At 33.8% G+C, this 23,818-nt stretch overlaps 1 protein-coding gene across 2 annotated transcripts in view; it reads right to left on the bottom strand.

Annotated features, from left to right (window-relative positions):
• Window positions 1–23,818, bottom strand: part of LOC145695190 (leukocyte elastase inhibitor-like) — a 135,418-nt gene that overhangs the window by 36,576 nt on the left and 75,024 nt on the right. For both annotated transcript variants that reach the window (XM_081772159.1, XM_081772161.1), the window contains exons 2-3: window positions 18,666–18,763; window positions 9,830–10,009 (exon numbers count right to left, since the gene is read on the bottom strand). In XM_081772159.1, coding sequence (XP_081628285.1) covers window positions 9,830–10,009; window positions 18,666–18,763 — 278 coding nt within the window. The remainder of the gene's footprint in view (window positions 1–9,829; window positions 10,010–18,665; window positions 18,764–23,818) is intronic.

The raw sequence follows: 23,818 nt of genomic DNA, 5'->3' as shown, positions 1-23,818 counted from the left end.
TCTTCCACGCCTAAGGTGGGTACGCTAACCGGTTAGCCACAAATGAGCTCTTTGTAAACGAAATTTCAGCGAAATCGAACTTGCATTGACAAGTATTCTGAAACCAGAAAAATATTACATTGTATTCGTATTTATTTATATATCTCTTAAGTATTATTCATAACTCATTCTTCCCATGTGAAAAACAGGCATTCTAATAGCATTGAATTAAATATTACCGATTTATTAGACTTCCAAGCTATACTACTTATAGGTATGGGAAGTCTTATAGTATGGCGTGGAAAGCATACACGTCCTTGGCGCGGAAGACCCTGGTTCGATTCTCCGTGGGACCTCATATGGTTCAAATCCCACACTAGATTGTGTTATGCCCCGAAATTGACCTAACATTTTGTTTATATTTTGTAACACTCCCGCTCCGACAAGCATCCGATGTCTTACTTGTGTGGTGCAGACGCGCGTCAATCCGTATGGTGTTTTCTGGATCCATCATATTTGCAACCCAATCACAAATATTTAATCTTCAGCTGCCGATATCTCAGGTATGCGCAACTGTCAAAATTTAAGATGCAATGTCGTCCTTCGGGCTTAGTCTCCATCCGCAAAGAAGTGAGCATCTGTGGCCCAGTGGATACGCCACCCCATTTTCCTAAAATGGGGAAAATTCTCGGTTCGCGGTAACGATGGGAGTTGTAAAAGGAAACAATCAATCACAACGCAAGGTGAGTATTCATTAAAACCTCACGTAACATAAATCAATTTACATCAATCAATACTTCAAATAATCCTAAACTAAAATGGTTGTCAAGAAATATATTAAATTATTCTAATCCAGAACATTAAAGGTTATAATCTTGTTTACACGAGATAATGGAAAGATATAAAATACGGAAGACAATAGCGAGTACAAGTAATAAAACATAGTTCACTTATTTAAATTTTACATTAGTTTTTTTCTTAATAGAGTAGTTTTGCTTTTTAATATATGTGTTTTATAGTTATGATTAACTTACATTCTTTTCTTTACAGGATGTTTCGGTGCAACTGAGGTGTTATTCCTCCACAGGTAAGTATTACTGCTCATCTTTTATCTTCATAACTTAATTAATTATATTAACCATTATTCTATATTATTTATATTTTCTTTTAGTTTACTCTTTCTTGTTTTATGTAATATTGACATCCATCTTTTATTTAGGAAGTAGTATTTTGTTTATTCTATCTTCTTACATCCTTTGATTATATTTAATAAAGTATTTTCCTTTTTTTCAGGATTCAATTGTAGCAGCAATACCAACAGCAGAGAAAACTCCTCCATTATATCCTAAATTTCATCCTGACAAAGACGACCATCTATATCTCATTCTATTACTTGCAGATAATAATAGTAAAACACATATACACATATATTTTACTTTTCTAGTACCTCCCTTACTTCTTTGAGTTTACTTTTCCTGACCTGTGCATATCAAATTTAAATTTGGAAATAACTGTAACCTAGATGCATTTGTCCCATAATACAACTTGTAATTTAGAAGAAGTACATTTTGTTATTTAATGTTAATTTGGTTGATTCACGATTAATAATGTTGGTGACAGAAGAACATGGGAGAGAGAAATAGATCTCTCCCAACCTAAAATGTCTTAGTGCTGCATGATTTTTTTATCTTCTTCGCCACAAACTATATTTATAATATTGTATAAGGTAAATCACTATTCCTTTTTTCTAAAATAATTCCTTCTGTTTCGCAAGCTTTTTCGCTTACCCTCGAAAAATTTCAAATATCACTCATAAACTCGCTTGCTAAATCCTGAAGAACATCATGGAAATATATCTATCAATTCTCTTCTTCTTCGTTTTTTTACTGAAAATATCTTGAGGTACAGATTAGCGGACTTATTACCTACATTAAATTCAAACTAAAAGTATTAAACATAAAACAGATGAAATTGAACAAATAGATAATAATATAAGAAATACGTAATATGTAATGCATTCCGAACAGATAGAGAATAGGGGCGCATTACATTCTCCCCTTTGTTGAGAAAAATTTATCGTAAGATAAAATTTCAGTTACTTCTTTTTGTTGTCATCGGGGATATCAGATGAGACAGTATATTTGATTAAAATCCTTTGTTTTTGTCCTCTATACAGTTGAATATTTTCAGGTTTCTAAGGTTATGTGTTCCTACATTTTGACGAGTTAATGTTTCTAATATGGCACAATTCCTCAATAGCTTTACTACAACGTAGGGTCCAACATGAAATGTTACTGTTTTATTTGTATTAGTGGATTTCTTAATTTCGCAATCTTCGACGTCTACATTAGTAGGACGCTAGCCTAGTTTCCTAGTGAATAGGTCAAGGAAATCGAATCTGCAGTCGGCGCGACTTCGTGCGCCGTCGGCGTGTTTCTTATAATATTAGGATTCGTTCTTCTTTTGGTCGCATCTTGTCGATATTTATTATTTCTCCACCAATATGGGTTATATTGGTACCAGGGAGGAGGAGGCCAATAATTTGGGAATCCCCATCCTTTTCCTCTTGGTCTTGGTGTGGTATTCCTCTTCTCATAGCTGCTATTTCCCTTTGGTGCGTCCGTAATAAAAGACCTCGGGATATACAGTGAGTCCTGAGTATCAGTTACTTCAGTCTGAACCAAAGTATCAGTGTTAGATTTTTTCACATAATGTACTTGTGGTCGTTGATACATTTTACGATTGTGGTCTCGGCTTTCCACAGTACCTCTTCGATAATCACTATCACTGTAGTCCTGTATTTCCGCTAAGCGCAGGAGCAAATCATCCACATTTTTACTGGGTGTACCACGTAAGATCTTCGCATCATCCGCCGGAATACTATTCAAGATTAAATCTTTAAGTTCTTCTTCATCCACAACACTTGTTATACTTTGATATTTCTGCACGAGAGCCCACGCAAAGTCTGACACTGTCTGATATTTGTTTTTATCATACCGCATGAGTTGTAGTTGCTTTTTCTGGGCTCTCTCTACTCGTTGAGACAGATATTGTCTTTCGAAGCGTCGCACAAAATCCTCGTATGTTTTCAATTCACCTTCGACACTCCTAAACCATGCCTCAGCCGATCTAGTTAGACATAATGATGCAACAACCAACTTGTTTTTTTCAGATAACTGAAACAAGTTCAATGTCCTTGTGAGCTTATCCAGAAATGTTTCGGCAGCGCCATTGAATTGCCCATCGAATTTCGGAAAATCGCGAAGGTCGCCGAACTTTATTCTTTGTTCTTCAATTTCGTTATCGTTGTCATTTAATTCGAACATAGGGGAAGGTTCAACCATCGGTTGTACCACTGGCTCAGTTCTTTTTGTTGCAACATTCAAACTTCCTGTCACATGCTGTTTAAGTGGCTGACATTGTTCTTCTGCGACTCTACTTATAATTCGCGAATCGGTTCCTATTTTATTATCTTTTAATGCAGATGTCATCACATAAATGGGCTGGGACTGTGATTGGCTTACCGTTGTAACAACGGAATTTGTATAACTTGTGGTGACACTAGCAACACGTGGCAGTATGTTTTCAACTTTATTTACGCTAAGTTCATGGGTATTGTGTATGTTTTTATCTATTCCAAGGGTTTGAAATCCTTCCTCCAGAGTTTTAACTCGTCTGTCCACTTCTCCTTTGAACATTAATAACTTTACATGAGTTCTATATATTTCTTCCTTCCGTTTCTCCTGGTCGGACTTTATATCGCAAATTATAGTATTCATACTATCCTGCCTTGTAACCATTGATTCTATTGTGGATTCAACTTCGTCAATTTTCTCTTTCTTTTCCTTTTCCTTTCGTTTTACTTCATGGATTTCCTCTTTCATTTTCTCCAGTTTCTCACTTACATCCTTTTTAACTTCTATCTTGAACTCACCCATCTCCTGTCTGAGTTCGTCCATCTTATTATGCCAGTAGGAATAACATTGTTCGAAACTACGACTTATATTAATATTCAGTTCTTTCTGAAACTGCTTATTTTGTTTGCAGATAAACCGCAAAAACTCATTCTGGGTCATCTCGTTAAAATTAATCTTATCGATATCTTTCACTATCTTCTCATATTCTTCTGTTGTCTCTTCCCAAAAACCAACAAACGGGGTTTCTTTATCATGTTTCCTATTGTGAACTTTCATTTGTTTCTGTTTTGTAGACTTCCTTTTCATTTCTTTTAAGCTTTTTTCCAACTGATCATCACTCTCTTTATTAATCTCTAAACGTTTCTTCTCTCTTCTTTTATGTTTGTCCTCAAAATCTCTCTTTTTTAAATTTTTCCTATCTTCTTGTTTTTTCCCATCTTCTGTTTCATATTTCTTCTCTCTGCTTCCAACCTTTCTACCATACCCATGGGACGTAAAACTCAAAGATTTCATTTAATTTTTTCAAGTCTTAGAAACTGGTTACAGTAAAATCTGTCTTGTTAATCATTTCTTATAATTTAAGAAATTACTAATTATACGTTCCAGATAGTAATCATGGGGGTATTTCTTATAATGTCTTTAAAACATAATCTTAGTGAGTCACGGTTGTTGTCTTTGGTCCCGTGCAGTGTGATAAAGAAATCGTTGTGGATACCATTGTCGCCTTATCATCGGATTCGGATCTTCTGAATAGAAATTTCCACGTTTATATACGTGGTGGCGACTCAGAAATTTTTAGAAAATTGTCACAACACAAAGTTGACTAACCCACGAGAGGCGTAAAAGTGTCGGAACACAACTGGAAGCACAAGTCTCATTTAGCTCCGGTGCTAAAAGAAGCATTAAACTCAAATCAAATCTTTAGAATAGTTATGTCGATTTGTCTGTGGATAAGAATCATTGCAAAGACGGCAACATACCAAAAAAAGTCTTTTCTTTTAAGTTGATTAAACTTTCATAAAAATAGGTTCCATCTTCTGCCTTAATTCTTCATTCAAACTTCCGGTTTTAACGTTAATCAACCTAGAGCAAACACGGAAATAGAAATGGAGAAATGTTTTTTTGTAATCGCTTCAGCGTTGCAAAAACACATTCTATCTTCACTTTTATCTCAATACTAAATTGGGAATGATAGAAATTCACTATCACTTATAATCTGAACACTAGACTACATAGAACAAAAATGGTAACAGTGAAAAGCGGTTTTCTTCGATCGGTTTAGCTTCACAAGAATATATTCCATCTTAAGCCTTGTATGTTCCACACCCCTTTTATAATCCTCTATTTAAACTGAAAGTTGTACTGTACAAACCGACCACCTCTGGTTTCAATGTTCATCGCCATAAAGCAAAAACGGTAACAGATAGTGCTCCTTATATGGATTCGGTACCACAAGAATACGTTCCAGTTTTCCAACTTAATTTCTCCCTTGCAACCTGAAGTAGCATAAATCTACTCCCAGTATCTATTTCAATATTAATTTTCACACGCAAAAATGAGAAACTGCTTTTCATATGACTTGAGCGTTCCTTGAATAAAATCCATCTCTAAGTATATGCCTTTCTATTACTACCGGAAGCTATACATTTACTGTTTCCGGTTTCAGTATTGAATTTGCATAGTTTGGAAGTTTATAATACTTTTACAACGTGAAAGGAAACTCATTTATTAATTAAAATAAATTAAAATAAATTAATTAATTAACAATTCATAATAATAAATCACGATAAAATAATATGTAAAAAGAAAATAAACGTACTATAAATGTGTTCTCTTGGATACAAAATATATCACCCCTATCAAAATATACAATATATTAATGAGTAATTAATGGTTAAATTGTAAAAGTCATTTGTAATCGATATCTTATTTTACACCATGAACTGCAAAATGATACTAATTGTTTCTTTCGTATTTTGCTGAATTAACATCTCTAATTTCACCCTTTTATTAGGTTATTTAGGGTAAAACCAATTTTCTCCTTTATCCCCCCCCCCATATTTTAAGCTGAATTTTAAAAAAAGTTCAAATGTGTATTTATTTATTTTTAATCGGGATTTCGCATGCTGATTATTTTCAACTTCAGCAACTTATGAGATTTAGTATATTACTATCAGAGTAGGCAATTCTAAGTACAAAAAAAAGTTTTCTACATGAGTGTAAAAAACGCGTAGTACGTAAAAACTAGAAACACCTACAAATTAAAATAAGACGTTTTTCATGCTGGTTACTGTTTAGTCTGACACAAAGAAGAAAGGCTTTAAATGGTTCCTTCCAAATTTGTATGATCTCTCGTTGTATTTTGCAATTTTATAAACTACCATATTGTCTTCGTAAACTGACGATGTTTAAAAACATTTCATAATGTTTTATAGTATACGAACAAAATCTCGCGGTAGAAAATTCGTCGACCAAACTCTCGCGTTGTCAAAACCTCGCGAACCAAATTTCACTGAGTTTTCTACATGACCTAAATTACTAGTACATTACGCATAATTTACGTAAAAAAGGTAATGAGTAAATAACCTTCCGAGCTCAGGTTATTGTTTTACCCTTAATTAACCTACTTTCCTCACTTAGAGTTGATATAAAAAGAAAATTCTTATTCCTTGCCTGCGCCGTGTGTTAACTTTAAGTTTAGTGAATTACTTTAATCTTTTATATAATAATATAAATATACTATACTGTAGAGTGAAACCGCTGTTAATTTCTGTGATTTCCGGAAAATTTTCTAAATTTACTTGACTGCAGAGAGGGTGTTTTCCATTTTAATTTTTACATTTGACTTTTTTTTTATTGCCACAAGTTCACTGAGATATAAGCATATATTGGAAAGACGTGCTTTGAATAGAGATTTTATTACATATTATACGTAATGGTTTATTCACCATTATGCGTGATATTGTTGTAGAACACAATAGGTCGGGTAAAAAAAAATCAACAGGAAAGGAAACGATTATATATAGATTGAGTTCCTTGCAAAGTGTATATATATATATTATTATATTTCAGTGACATTTCACATTACACTTAATATTCAAGCGTTCAACCCCATATCAGGATTTTTTCTGCAGTAAAGATGAGATAGCAATCTCGTAGCAATAAAAATAAATTTTAAAATGTCAGAGATGGATATAATTTAAATTCAGAGCAATTTGAGGTATTTAGTGAATGTAAATGTGGAATGAAACATTTAATAATATGAATAGATCTATTATTATTATTATTATTATTATTATTATTATTATTATTATTATTATTATTATTATTATTATTATTATTATATAAATTTACGTCATCAGCATACGATACGATAGGAGATGGTAGGGGAAAACACAGAGAATAGAAAGCAAGGCAGAAGCCTTCTTAAACGACTGCAGGGACATGGGTTTAGAAGTAAACTAGATACATGGAAGTTCGTTGGGGTTGTAATATTGGAAATTATGGGTGTGAAAATATCAAATACTTTTGACAAAGTAGATACTTTATCAATCTTAACAGACAAAAATTATATCCACAAAGAAATTAAATGTCGATTGAAAACAGGAAATTCATGTTATTATTCAGTTTAAAATGTTTTGTAGTCGCTAATTCTGTTCAGGAATCTGAAGCTGAAAATATATTAAACAATAATGATGCATGTAGTGCTGCATACTTTCTAAACATGCTCGCTTACTCTGAGGAAAGAACCCGAACTAAAAGTATTTGAGAATAAAATCCTGAGACGAATATTCGGACCCAAGAGGAACGGGAATGAGGAATGGCGGAAATTTCATAACGAGGAACTGCATAGTTTATACCGTTTACTAAACATTGTTATGGTCATCAAGTCTGGAAAGCTCAGGTGAGCAGGTCATGTAGCCAGAATGGAAGAAAGTAGGAACACTTGCAACGTTTAAACTTGAAATCAAATCGGAAAACGACCATTAGGTAGACCTAAGCGCAGATGGGAGGACACTATTAGGATGGATATCGCAAAAATAGGAATACAAAGTAGAAAGTGAAACCAGTTGGCTAAGGACAGAAGTCATTGGAGATTCCAAAATTCCGTATGAGTACAATTCCTTATGAGCGATTGAAATACCGATTGATACAAACATTTCAGCAGCATCATAGACACCGTATTCGGAATATGCATTTATGTTTACAAGTAGTTAAACATTCCACATTTTATTAAAGCAGTAACCATAATTAATCTCAGATTTGAAAGGTTAAATTTATCGATGGAGAGGAGACCAAGACTATATGAAGTCTTGTCTGGTCTCGCCTCGATTCTATCCCTATTCGGCATATAGTAAAAACTAATGCAGAGATGCAAATAAGCACTCGCTCACTCGCCCGGTGCGAGTGGTTCATCGGTGCGGGCGAGTATTTAATATCATACCGAAAGTAAGTAAATGATTTCTATTGTGAGATGTAGGCTAGTAGCTTTTTTCTGGGACGATTAAAATTTTGTTGTTTATTTGCATCCCTGATCTAATGGTAATATTTTGTTTGTATGACGGTGGTGAATCTTCGGCTTCCTTAAGCCATACAGTTCAACATTATCCTAATGCCTTTTCGGCCTTCGTTTCATTTTTTTTTTTTTTTACAAACTCAATATCACAAGGACAGTGTATAGCATACGTGTCGAGGTGAACTCATTCGATATTAATCAAACTTAGCATAGTGGTTGACCTTGACGTTCTTAGTATTTACGTAAAGGGTTACCATACGACCTCTTTTTCGGCATAAAATAAGCGTCCGAGCGGATTTGCTTTCTCAATGAAATTGTCCGAGGTGTCTATCATATCAATTCGAGAAAATTCGAAAATTGAAGTAAATAGTCCCATCTCGTTTCTTGCAAATATTTGTATCTATCGGTCAGTGGAACTCAGCTAGAAAAACGCTCTCCAGTTAATACAGCGCAAGAAATATAGCTATAGTTTGCTCAGCGAAAACACCAGTGAGCGCATACGTATAATGGAAATTAATGCTTGTTGTTTAAAATATGTTTAAAGTTGTGAAAAGCAGTGAAGAAAAAAGTCGTTTAAAATTACAATATTTATGATTTTTCACATTTTGTAACTAAATGCTACTCTATTTCACTTCATAAAATACTGCAACTCTGCCCATGTCGAATGTTTTCCCACGCGCAGACCTTTTGTTTTCCAAGTTCTGGACCATCAAGCTTGAGATATCAACTTAGTCAAATTTCAGCGAAACTTTCCTTGATTGCTACATAGAACAAAAAATACATTAGCATGTTAAATGTTAATTTAAGCTATAGAAAAGTACATGAACATACTGTTGATTAGCTATGTTGTAAATAAAATGTGCATTTCTAATAATAAAAAACATGTTCATTATGGATGTCGGCAGGTCACTTGTCGGAAACAGAGAAACTTCCATGCGCCAACTAACCTTTTCGTCTTTACATAGGAATTTAGTCTTTTAATACCGTCCTTCAACTATAGCCTCTTTCGTTCCTCCTCTTTTTCCTGCCATCGTATTTTCTAGCGCGTTTTGCATGATTCTCTACGTTCTCCTCCACTGCCTCTGGGATACGTTCTCCCGGTTAAATTTTCTGTGGTAGAGCATTAAAATGTGAATGTATAACGGTGATTGGTTCAATTTAAACTGTAGGCCCACTTTTTGTGTAGTCTCGGTGCTGAAAAGAGACGCTGAAGTTTCTTCTTCACATCCACATTTGGAAAGTTAGTTTCTTTCATCCCTTTATTGTGTAATGTTAATGTTTTCCACCCATAGCAAGTCAATGAAGAACGATGTTTTCACGATAGGGAAACACTACTCTACCACATCATTAAAATTAATTATTTTATTATTGGACAATAAATGTTGCAAAATTAGCTTGATTGATACTGCTTACTTACCTTTAAATTAGTGAAGAGTTTGGAAAAGTCTTTTACTACCCTTTTCAGATCATTTGAATTAGAGAGGAGGGCTGAAATCTGATCAGCTGTTTTCCCTTTCGCCCCCAGTTCAGTTAAAGCTAGAATTATCTCGATGCTAATCGGAGCGAACAACACATCATTTCCATTTCTAGACAGTATCTGTGAATGAAAAAGAAATAAATGTAATTAAAAAAAGTTTCAATCTAGTCAAAACATGTTAAGTTTTCTGTACCTTGTATAATTTACATGCTTTCTCTACAAATAAATTAATATTCAATTCCATTATCTAGGTCCTGTCTGACTATTGATCAACATTCAAACTGCTTAAGCAAGAAATCTGAAATTTTGACAGGAGATAGAATTTGCGAAGTAAGGTCCCACTAAGGATTTTTTAAAAGATCCTTAGTGGGATCGAATGGGAAAGAGAGGTGGTAATTATTTTAAAATATCCGTATCTCGGAATCTCTGAATAGTAGACATAAAATTTGGAATATGGACTTCTCATTTAAAATAATTGGACATGTTAAAGCGTTTTTTGATATTTATCCTAGAAGAGAAGAAAAACGCGAGTAGAAAAAAGAGTGGGAGTTGCAATTGTTAAAATAAAATGGTCGTATCTCAAAATCCCTTAATATTATATACGAGGATCGTTTCGAAATTAATGCCTCCTATTTTTTGTGTTGACTTTGTATGTATGTGCCAGATGCCGTTGGTGTAGTGCTAATTCTTGAACCTTCCCCTTTCATTTGCAGCTGGTCCCGTTGTTCTGCGATATTTTGCGCCAGCATAGAAGTGTTCCAAAATGGAGCCTGATATGGACGTGCGTATGAAATAACGATGTGTGGTTGAATTCCTCACTGCTGAAGGAGTTGCGCCAATTGAAATTCATCGATGCTTGGTAAAGGTTTATGAAGATGATACAATAGACGTGAGCAATGTGAGGAAATGGGTACAGCATTTTTGAGGTGATGAAATGGGTGTTCGTGACAAGCCACGGCTCCGTCGATCCTGCACAGCTGTCATCCCTCGCAATGAAGAGCGTCTTGATCAACTGATCCGTGCTGATCACCGGATAACGACCAAAGAATTGTGTACAAAGCTGAATGTGGCGAACATTTTCAAGACTCGGAAGCTGTTGTCAAAGCTGTAAGGAAGTGATTAGCCTCAGCTGGTTCCGATTTTTACAAGACTCTGGTTCATCATCGTTGGCAAAAGTGCATAACGGAATGATGGGAACTATATGGAAAAGTGACAGTCTGTAGCTGAAATATTGAACTGTTTAGCTGTCCTGTTGTTATTTATATATCTCCATTAGTTTCCATGAAAACTTTCGGAACGACTCTCGTGTATATATATGTATGTATGTATGTATGTATGTATGTATGTATGTATGTATGTATGTGTGTGTGTGTGTGTGTGTGTCTTCAAAGGTGTCTGGTATTACAGATGTCTTCAAAGATATTTTTTGGGTAAGCGTCGCTTATCGGTGGCCGCGACTGTACTTTCGGAACGACTCTCGTATATATATATGTATGTATGTATGTATGTATGTATGTATGCATGTATGTGTGTGTGTGTGTCTTCAAAGGTGTCTGGTATTACAGATGTCTTCAAAGATATTTTTTGTGAATACTGGAAATCTTTCTATTTTAACTTAAATTTTATATCCAGTAATTTGTTAGTTAAGTAATAACTAATTATCTTTAAAATGGAAGATTATATATTCATTTCAAAGTCTGGTGTTTAATTTCAGCATGGTTGATCAATATCACGTAAACAGGTTTTCATTAGGTACATCCTGTTCTTGTTATATGCTATAAAAAGAACTTAAGATAGCAAGCAGGATCTAGAGCTAAATGCACTCAACAGGTTATGGCTTATTGATGACGTCAATCTGATAGGAGATTATAAGAGAACAATAGAAAGAAATGCAGAGGTTTTATTAAATGCCTGCAGGAATATGGGTGTAGAAGTCAATGCGGAAAACCTAAATACATACACATTCACCGTGATCGCAATGCTGCAAACTATGAATACGTTAAAATATCAAATAACACTTTCAACAATGTATATCCTTTCTAATATCTTGGATCGGAATTAATCAACCGAAACAGTATCCGCAAAGAAAGAGGCATTTTGACAACCTGTAGAAATTTACATTGTGATACATATTAGTAATGACAGTAAAGTGGATTTTTCTGTTTCTACTGTGCATCATCGGCATCATTATATCAGAAGTATTCCGCCATTACCAGCGGGTCACTTACTGCGACTGAGAAACTGCCATGCTTCACGATCTTCTATTAACCTTTCCATCTTCACATACGATTTTTCTATTTTGATATCGGCAATAGCCTAATTCTGTTTCTATATAGTCTAATTAATCCCCTCCCTCTCTTTCCTGCCACCATACCATCTAGCACATCCCTCATGATACAGTTCCTTCTTAACCAATTTCCCAACCAGTCTTCTTCCTCTTCTTAATAATATTTTCTCCTTCCATATCTAACACCCTCTCATTCGTTTTCCTCTCGACTCAGTTATTTCTCTCCATTCTTCTCCACGCACATATTTCGAAAGCCTTCAATTGTTTCTCATCAGTTTTGCATAATGTCCATGATTCTACCTTATAAATACAGTACATGAAACATTTTATGAGTCTTTTTTCAACTCTATTCAAGGTCCCACAAAATAGTATTTTCTTCACCCTAAAGGCTTCTTTCGCCATTTCTATCCTTGCTTTTATTTCACGTTCGCATATCATATAATCACTAATAATACTACTCAGATATCGAAAACTAGTCATTTGTTCTTTTCTCCCTCTCCTACTTCTATATTTGACACCGATCGCTTCGTTTCAATCACCATGGATTTTGTCTTTCTAACATTTATTTTCATCCCATATTCTTCAGAAGCCTTTCTCAAGTTTTCTACATCATATTAATTTTCTTTTTAGATACTGCAACAACAACTACATCAACCCCAAACCGTATACACCTCATCATTTCTTCTCCTACCGAAATTCCATCTTCATTAGGTTGACTCGTTTTCGCTATCTATTCTGTATAGCTATTAAATAATGTCGGCGAAATACATAATCTCTGTTGAACTCACCTTCCAATTACACTGTCCGTCTACTGTGCATGCACCAGCAAATTTCCATGAAAGATCATGAATAATTCTGATAATTTATATAGTATTTATGGACGAATACGTAATAGAACATATATCGTTCCTCAAGGTACCGAATACGGTAAACATAAAAACATCAATAGACATATTACATCAGGGCGAAATAGGCATAAATTTCAGTCACTTCAAAACAGTCACTTCGCTGGTCTAGTGGCTAGCACGTGTGCCTTTGGTATACGGGGTCCCCAGCTCGATTCCCGATGGGTGAATTTTTATTGACCTAAATGCTTTTGCATTCGTGTTCCTGTCGTTCAAGCTTAAAGGAAATGATTGTAAAACGTGTATAACCGAGTACAAAATAAAGACAACTTACTCAGATACGTTCAGTAAATCAGTTAACTTAAAGACAAGAAACAAAGTGTCGAAGGCATTTGTAACTTGAAAGGAACTCTTAAAGGTTAGTTCCAGTCCCACCAAAGTAACATTTTTCTTTTACCTGTTCTCGAAGTTTCTCTTTGTATTTCTATCGGATTCGAATAGAACTTCGAATAGAGACCAAGTTGAATTCATTTATTGAGTAAGCCTGAAATTCTTATAAGATATGGCTATGATTTTATTATTATTATTATTATTATTATTATTATTATTATTATTATTATTATTATTATTATTATTAGTTAAAGTACGAAGTTTCAAATCAGGCGATGCAGTATTTACGTAAACTAAATGATAATTTATTTGATAATATTCACTAGCCCACTATACATTTGCGAGGTTTTGCTTTGGGAAATGAAATGTATACGACATTGAATAGTAAAAATATTACAATAAAAATATATTATTAAAAATATTGATTAAGTAATTGGAGTTAAACATGCTTTCCAGTAAGAATTATATATAGAGAGGATTTACTTTATAAAGTGCGATGCAAACGAATATTCTATAAATAGTTTTAATCCGATTAGAAACCGATAACTTACACAATGCTATTTACTTCATTAGTTCCATAAACCTTTATGCTTATCGTATTATAATTATCTTTAAAGTTATGATTTTGTCATTTCAAAACGTAGAACAAGAAATAAATGTAATATTCTACCTAGGTATTTGTTAAGAAAACCTTTGAAACAGTGATGATTTCAGGGCATGACCTGTGGGAGAATTTGAGACCCTGTCGACATAAATTCGTAGCCATATCTTCGATCATACTCAAAGTGGACTAATAATGTTCTATCAATTTCCTCTCATTCATATATTGACCATTACCCGGTGAGAATCTTCTGAAGTCATCAATGCTTATAATTAGTTTTTCATTACAAATCAAAGGATAATAATGAAATATTGAACATACTTAATATTTTGTTTTCAGTTTTGAATTTTAGATTTGAAATCCATATAATGTTCCCTTCTAATCGAATTTGAGAGAAACGTAGTTGCCAAAGATTTATTCAAAGAAATGTTTTCAGTCCTCTGATGAAAATAGGAACACACTTTTAAGGAAATAAAACAAAACGAATACTTCCTACAGGGTTTCAACACATAAACTTATGATTGATAGACTATTGACCCAAACCGCTCGACCAGTTCGTACGTCATCACTGAGCTTCTTTAGACTTTTGTGTAAAGTAGTTTCCTGCTCCACACTTTTTTTGTTTATGTCGATACCACTATAAGTTTGTGGTGAATATTTGGGCGATACAGGTCTTGCAAGGCATAAAGGTCTTTTTCGTATAAACTACATTCAATTTTACGTCCTAATAACTTACATGCAACAGGTTGAATCTGTGAAATGATTGGGGTTGGAGTGATCGTAAATATTTTCATAGTTAGGAGCCTGGATATGCAAACCCGCTTAACGTGGGGATTTACTATTGTGAAATTTGGTACTAAAAGTCAATAGAGAGGTTTTGTGAAAGCGGCATGAAACCTTCGGGTTTCATAGGCTATAAAGTTAGTTAGTTTAAGCTTTGTTCTTACCACTTTATTATTTCGAATTAGTTCTTAACTTATATCCATAATTTTGTATCACCTCTATTATCTGCATACAGCAGGCTATTTTAAATCTTAAGCAAAATAAAGATAATTAGGTAAGAAAAATTATTCATGGATCACTTTTTATTGTAATAGAATATATTTTAATTATGTAAATATCATCGCAGAATATGTTTCCGTGAACCTAAGAAAATCTTATAGAATCTTGCAAAAAATTACTTTTTGAGAATTTGTAGCAATTTTTCGCTCTTAGTGCTGTTGTAAGACTAAAGAAAAATTTAACTTACATTATTAACGATAAATTACGCAAATTTCAAACCAATCTAATACAAAGTATCAGAGAAATTTGATATTAAATCAATATTTCGTTTATATTTTCTTTTATACTTCAAAATAGGTTGTCCACGTTATCCTACAGCTTTATTACCTCTAATTATCACAGAGATGTGGTTCATACCACTTCATGGTTGCAATGAAGCAAACTTTCACATTACTTGAATGAGAACAATACACACCACATTATTCGAGAAAACCACATTACTGGAGTAATATGAAAGTAACTCAGATACTTCCCAACCTTTACGTTTTTCGGCATTGACACATTATTTGAAAGCTTGCTATATTACAAATACAACAAATAAAGTTTATCTCTAGGAAAAAATCACAGTCAGTAAGATTCTATAAAAAAATAAAAAAATAAAAAAAACAAGCAGTAGAGTCACAGTGTACACCACGCAAAGGAGTTTGGTTTGTTTTTTGGATAAACTAAACTTCTTAAGAAGCTAAATTTCACCAAACTCTGGCTTAAATATATCATTTTCTTTAAATTAAGATAAATGAATATTTGAAAACATAATAATAATAATAATAATAATAACCTCTGCATTATACTAATCCATTAGTCTCAACAGCACTGCAGGTAGTGTATCAAGCAATGATGATAGACCTACTTGTACCTATTTCCATAACAATACCTAGGAACTGATTATTGATTGTCCATATTTTGGGATCAATTAGGTGAATCACTCCATCAACAAACGCGGTTCCTAACGTTTAATTTTCTACATCTTGGCCAAAATTCATGGCAATCTATCGACTAATTTTTGAGATTTTTTACTTCCCAGACGGACAAAAACGTGGAAAGACAGAGTAAATATATAAAAGAGTTTTTGGTAAACCAAACTACTTCAAAATGTCTGTTATTTTACTAAGCTGCTATGTTGTTTTCTTCAAGACAAGAAAAAGATCAAGAAATATAATGCAATAAGTAATATATATATACCACTTGATAAACAATGTTCTCAAACATGGGGTCACTAATGTGAGGAAATTTTAGGTTCGATTACATTAAGATTATTTCGCTTTAAAGTTTTAATATTGCAAAGAGCAAAAAAGGTGTGCTCACAGAAGTAAGTGGTAAGGAAAGGCATCAAATGTTGCAATGCCTCTTCGGACAACTCTTCATACTCACAGCACATAATCAAACCAATTTGGGTCGAGTTACTCGCAGTGGCGGATCTACGAACATATTTTGGGAGGAGTTTCTCATCCTTTTTTTTTTTATATATAAATCTCAGAATTGGGGGGAGGCTTGATGTTTATAAGCATACTAATGACTAACATTTACTTCGTTTTTATTCAAAAAGTCTGGAATTGGTGGTAGTGGTGGGAGTTTTCCACCACTTGAAGATGAAATCCATGAAATTCCGAGGCGTCGTGCAATTAATGTACAACTGCTTTTGAAAAAGTACCCTAACAAAGAGGGAATTTCTCTCACTTGAAGTAGTCCTAGGTTCATTGGCTTGAGGCAGAAATTTAGTAAAGTAGGAAAACATTTAAATTTACAAACGTAGTTATAATTCTAATTGTTTTCTTTTTAGTAACTGAAAAAAAATACTTCTTGCATAACAGCTGTGATTTCTATTTTATAACACATTTTAATTTTTAGGTGTAGCGGACCCCCTGACTATGTCCACGGACACCCAGGGGTCCGCGGATCCGACTTTGAGAATTGCTGTGATATTGGATTAATTTTGAATTTGCATGATTTATTGTCATGGTCTAGAAACTTCTTCACTAATAATTACACAAACAGCACACGTGGTTGGCTCTATGTAAGCTAATGGTCATTGTATGGTTGGAGATCGGGAATTGTCACAAATAAAGTTGAAAAATATGTTGGCTCAATGTAATTTAAGATGTATGTTGGCCGAGCCAACAATTTGCCGTCATTTATCCAGCATTTTCAATCTCGCACTTTCAATAGCGATTTTACAACTTTACCACTTCGTAAATGCTTCGTCGACAATTAAATTGGTTGGCAAATGGTCTGTAAGGTGAAAATTAAAACCTAATGACAAAATTGGAAATTGGTTAATCTACTGTTTACTGCTGTTAGGCCTACTGTCTGTGCTCCTGACATACAGTGACAAAAAGGGTAATTTTCACGATTTTCCCCTCTTTTGCGGGGGAGAATCCCAAATGTGTCTCTCGCGATCTATATGCTCTTGATGCGTAGTCTACATTTATATTGGAAGTGTATTCTCGAATGCGATGAGAACGATATACTTTGTATAAATTATTTTCGAGTTGTATTCATAATAAGAGTTGCAGGTCATTTAACTAATATTGTATAGTCTTCTTCGAATGTGGCTACTATTTAAGCCGTGTAAGTGATAAGTGATTTAAGTTCAACGAGAATGTGTTTGCCCCGGCCCCCCCAAAAAGTTATCCTTGATGTTGGATATTACTGGATTTCTAATAAAATCCATTTTTTTTAAACTTAATTTTACAAATTAGATTATGTAATTTAAACACAATTGAGCTATGGCATGATTTGCAGTCTGGAATGGGTATTTATTTATTTATTTTCAAGAAGTTCAAGATCTTGGAATTAAATAAATAATAATGAGTTTGATTTATGAGTAATGGAGTCTTTTTAAGAGGAAGACAAATCCGAATAGAAATGTTGAAAGAGTTAAAGTAAAACTTGTAGTATTGTTATACTGAGCTGTTGGTGAGTATGCTGTGGGTATTTAACGAGAAAGATTTATTATTGTGAAATGGTGCTTTCTCGTTAAACAAACAAAGAAAAAGCAAGAAAAAGAAAAGAAAGTGAATTAGCCTACATTTGGAGTTTATGATAAATAATATTGTCATGTAAAGCAGGCCATTGTTAACATTGTAACAAGAATTAAATCCATTTCAAGATATTCACAAGAATGTGATCTTTCAGCATCGAACTTACTTTCTTCAGTTGGACAGCATAGCAAAAAGGGTCTCACTACTTTTATATAAACTCTATGAGTCATTATACTTTCTAGTACCAAGATACACGTGTAATTAGAAAGTAATATAGCTATTCATTCAGAGTTACAGCCACCTTGTAGATTAGATTATGGATTCCGAATTACTTTAGGAGCACGAAACAACATATCAGTTAATCCAACATATTGTAACTATCAGCTAATATATACATATTATAATTGTAGTTTCTTACATATAATGATGGGCAAGTGACTATGCGATCTAAGTGTAGAGCCGCACGTGTTAATACGTACTATACCATTGGAAATCTCTGTCTGTATGCTAGACATTACGTCATGAAGCACATCGATGTCCTCTAAAACGTTAATCACAGAATAAAATACATTTAATTATTTCCAGATATAGCAAGTGTATTCTAACATACCTTGTACAAATTCAAGGAAAATTTCATGTTTCCCTCTGGTTCAGCAACATTAGAATCAGGATTTGCATAGTTTACAAGTGTAGCGATGAAGAAGCAAACTGGAATAAGTAAATAACACGAAGTATTATTGATCACTGAGCCAGAAACAAAAGAAGCAAATTTAATTTACTCAATAAAATGTTTATTCTACGTAAAATAAATATAACAAAACCGTAGAAACGGAACGTTTCGTTGAATTAATAAACAGAAATAAACTTCTTCCTCTAATTTTATCATACTCACATCGTTATTCTTTATATCACTAAATTTTACGATTATACCTTAATATAAGCAACACTCTAACGCATGTGAACGAATAGAACACGTTATCTTAGTCACATACCAATTTGGCATGGAATTTAAAGCATGGAAGTGTGTTAATCTTTCAGAAACACGCTACGATATACATTTTTAAAAAAATAAAAAATGAAACATAGGCCTTCATTTTTCATAAAATTGAATTTGAAATAAAGAATTCTTGGAAAAAACTTCTATAATTCAAGAAATTTGTGTTGTAGTAGAGTTTGCAGCTGTAGTAGGCCAAAATGTACATAAGTAATATGATATTCCAGCCTTATAATATAACTATTGGCATTAATTCAGGATACTTTTATGAGATTTATTTTAATGTACATCCTTTCATTTATTGTATATGAATTTTATGTTTAAATTCAATATTATGTTATTCCTATCATTTTATGCTCCTTATTAAATCATATAAACAGTACTGTATTACAATACTACAATTATTACAATACAGCATGTTACAGGTTTTACAATATTAAAATAAGAGCACAATATTTTAAGTATTACAGCAACTTTTCAATATGGAAATCGGGGCCGGATTGGCCCCAGAAAAAGGAGCAGACCTAAGTTTTTTGAGCGTGCGTCCCTCAAATGGAGTTTAATGTAATCCTGATATGAAAACTCGCCTGCAACAAAGAATATACTATTTTGGTACACAAAAACTTCTGATTTTCAGACAAGTTCTAGCCTCTTTCTTTCTTTGGAACTCAAAAATTTTAGTTTTTTCCTTCGGTCTCTCTTTCATTCTGACCTACAGTATTTTTTTATTAGTTTACGCAGAGGTAAAAGTGCGGGGGAACGCGGGAGTACGCCATCCCCCCACCTTGAAGAAATATGTACGGCGTCCTCCCAGTTTTTTAAAAAATTACAATGAGCAAAGATAGGCAGGGAGAACGGCGTGGCATCATTCCGCTACCTACCGTCCCCCCAGCCTTTCAGATCCACTTTTATCAATGAGTTTACGTAATATAAAATCTTATCCATTATTTATAACAATAAAAAATCGGCGTAAAAATGTAGTTTTCATTTACATGTAGGGATGCGCACGAACCAAGTCGAGATTTAAGACTGCTTCAAGTCGTCTCGAGAAAATACTGTCTCGACTCGAAAATACATTCCTGTCTCGACCTGTGTCTCGCATCGACGGTTTTTGTCTCGATTTGTCTCGAATTTCTATTTGAGGTAAAATATACGATAAAAAATAAAAATATAGGGAAATTTGCAACATTCTGATTAACTTGCTATAAATCTCACACGTTATGACAAGAAGGAACTGACACTTGGACAAGATAGAAAATAGTTGATGAGGTAATAATATTTTTTCTGGCTTTTATTTGCACCAATTTGATGTAAACAAATATTTTATGCCTTGTGAAATTTTGATACTTTGGTGTTGATCAGTTGCGCTCCCATTTATTTACAATTTTCAAGACATTCTAAAATTTAAAATTAGTACTAAAATTTTTATGTCCATTTTCGATTAATTTAATGCACAAAAGTAAGTCTTCTAAAATTGCACATAAGTGTTGTTTAAGCTAGACATAAAAACAACGAAATTTAACTTCAATATTTTTACATTTCCTTACAATGCCAGGATTGGGGAAGAGGTTAGAAATACAAGTTTTCGCACCCCACTTTTGAGTACTCATGATTTGATGTAACTAAACATATTCGCTTTTTGCGATTTGTAGGTAAAAGGAGAAAAGTAGAATCGTGTTTCCAGTTCATAATAACGATTTTAAACGATACATTGCGCAGTTCAGATTCATGTTCACCTTTACAATCTATTTAACTCAAGCCGCTTCAGATACCTTATAGTTGTATTTGTTTACAAAGAATTAACTGCTCAGTAGGTAAGCTCTGATTAGAACCTGAATTGTTTGACGTGAACGCATTTTCCATCAGATATCTAAAGAATTCCTATGAATAATTCGAGCACACGGTAATTAATGTCTTTCTAGCACTTCTGCTGTTACAAACTTTGCGTACTCGAGTAAGAAAGAAAGAAAGAGGTAAAGACAGTCATTTTGTAACTGAGGCTTACACGGCCTCAGACTCACTATCTTCAATGGAACTCGCACTCGCTAATCTTAATGAGGAAGCACTCGCAGAAGTTCGAGCTCAGACTCGCTATTTACAGTTATATTCTCGCCAGCTTAATATTGCACTCATTAACCTCATTAAGCTAGAGCTTACTAAAGGCTCGTGCTCGCTATTCTCAATGACGCTTGTACTCACTGGTATCTGGAAATAGTGAGTGCCAGGTCCTGTGTCATAGAAAGAAAAAAATAACAATGTTATTATCTCTAATTCATTCTTAGAATTCAAAATATTTAGATACACTGTTAAAAATACTTTCTTAAATCTGAGAAACTGTTTCTTATCTGTGCACCGAGAAGATCTTTTCTTAGAAAATAAGAGTTTGAAATTCTCATTAACGAGAAATTAAGAAAAGTAGAGGAGGTTGTATAAAGCGGAACGATACAACACACTGTTGCTTTTTTTTATTAATGAATGAGAATTGCTAAATCTCATTTCTAAGAAAATATTGTCTCGGTGCACAGATAAGAAACTTTTTCTCACATTTAAGAAATTATTCTTTACAGTGTATGATGATTCGCCATTCTGTAAATCATTTTTACGAGACTGTGCTCTCAAGAGGTATACAGAGTTGACACAAAACAATTTATTCATGCTGCATATGGAATTTTTATCTGTATCATTGGCCTTGCAACTCGAACTCGCCTCAGACACTACAAAACAACGGAAATCATTGAACTTACTTGAGGCAATAGTTTGTGAATTATTATACTACCACAACAGTTGTTTTAGGTTTAATTAAATTAGAACACACTTCATGACAATGTGAAAATTATCATGAAACTTGGATCTTTTATTTTCATGGAGAACGTAATCAATTATAAAAGGTAAGTAAAGTACGTGTGTGTTTATTAAGGGTCTTCTGTGGTTCTGCCACTCCATTTTTTACTTCTTCCAAAATTCTCGTATCACATGAATGAAATAGCTACTTTAAAATTTCCCATGACTATTGTTTAATAATTACAAAATTTTATTTACTGAAATAGCACTGGAGAGATGTTTCTCATTGCTACTACTACGACGGCTTCAACTCCATTAGGATGTCATAAGTTTAGATGCCCAATTGCCCGATAATGAATAATATTGACTACATTATTAAATAGTAATCTGTAACTATTACAAATTTCACAAATTATTAGGTAATTCTTTGGTTTTGTAATTTTTTTTAAAAAAAAAAGTGAAAAAGTACTAGCGCGATAATAAAACACACTTAATCTTTTGGATTTATCATTGTGTAAAGTGGTAGATACTAAGGAAGCATTATATTTTTACGAAATTCTATTAGGAGTTAATATTTAGAAATAAACACCAAACAACTGTAACCGATTTGTTTACAAAAGGAATCATGACGAAAAAACTTTTGAGTGCTATACGAACAATTGTTTGTTCTTTTTAGTTTAACTCTGCAATAAAGATTCCATAGTCACATTATTAAATCCAATATAATTATTATGTTTGAACATAATTTGTAGTAGTCTTCTACACTTCTAAAACACGATTGTGCATTTTTCAACATTCTTTGTTTCTTAAAAAAAAAAAATATTTAAGATCATGAACCGAAATGATGACTGTCCGACCAAATCTCCAAGCCTGGCTACAGCCCTAAGTGTCAATATGATTTTTTTTTTTTTTTAAAAAAAAGAACTTCTTTTATCCGATCAAACTTCCCTGTGATCGTCAGTGTGTGGAGACCATGGGAACAAAGCCAATGTTTCAATGCTGACAATAATGCTGAAGATGGTGCAGTTTTAAACAACATTTATGTCGATTTAGGTGAGGAAAGTGATTCGAACCGTAGCGTTTGTGTTGGTAGAAGTTGTTCAATATAACTTAAAGTATCAATGAACTATTTGTGTTGTGAATAAATTAGGTTTTAGATTCCAATATTGAACAAGACTAGTTAATATGGAGTCGGCTAGAATATAGGTTATCAGACGTTTTCTTTCACCTGGACATGTCGTCTTTTTCAGGCCTTAAAATTGTCCGGAAATCGCTATGGGAGAGCATTCCAATCGGGATGAAAGCATGAGCATTAAAAGCGTCTGTTCTGAATGTCCAGGAAAACGTGCATCGCCACTCGTCTAATAGTCTGCTTTGCAAAGACACAGGAAGGAGCGAAAATGCTAGTTACGTGACAATATAGAACAAAGAAAGTTTGTGTGATCGTCAAGTTTCTGGTGAAAAGGGGACAGCTGTGACAGTCATCAAAACTGGATTGGACACAGGATTCGGTGACTTGCCACCATTATTTACCACTGTTAGCTAGTGGATGACGCTGTTCAACCTTTGAACGGGACAATATTGAAGATGATCCCGCAGTGGACGTCTGCTAACCTTCATCACACCAGGAACAATCGGATAAGTCCGTGATATGGTGCTGACTGACTGACGATTACAAGTATGTGAGATAGCTCATCCAATGGGGATCTCTGGGAACCGGACACATTCTCACTGAAAAGTTGGGTATGAGTACACTTCGCCTGCTCACATCGGAAAGTTCTGCATTGCCCACAGGCTTCATTTCTCGGTGACACCCACTCCTCTACTCGCCTGATCTTGCCCAAACATTAAAAAATCCTTGGTGACAAGAAATTTCAGTCTAATGAAGAAATAATCTCCACAGTGACAGGCTATTTGCAATCCTGACTCGTCGGCGTATTCTTCTGGTGTGAAAGCATTGGAAGGCCGTTAATAGAATTGTATTAACC

Source organism: Thermobia domestica, chromosome 9 (genome assembly GCF_964235325.1).
Source record: "Thermobia domestica chromosome 9, izTheDome1.hap1.1, whole genome shotgun sequence".
NCBI classification, from domain to species: Eukaryota; Metazoa; Arthropoda; class Insecta; order Zygentoma; family Lepismatidae; genus Thermobia; species Thermobia domestica.
The sequence above is the reverse complement of the archived record's forward strand: the minus strand, read 5'-3'. Positions and strand labels throughout refer to the sequence as shown.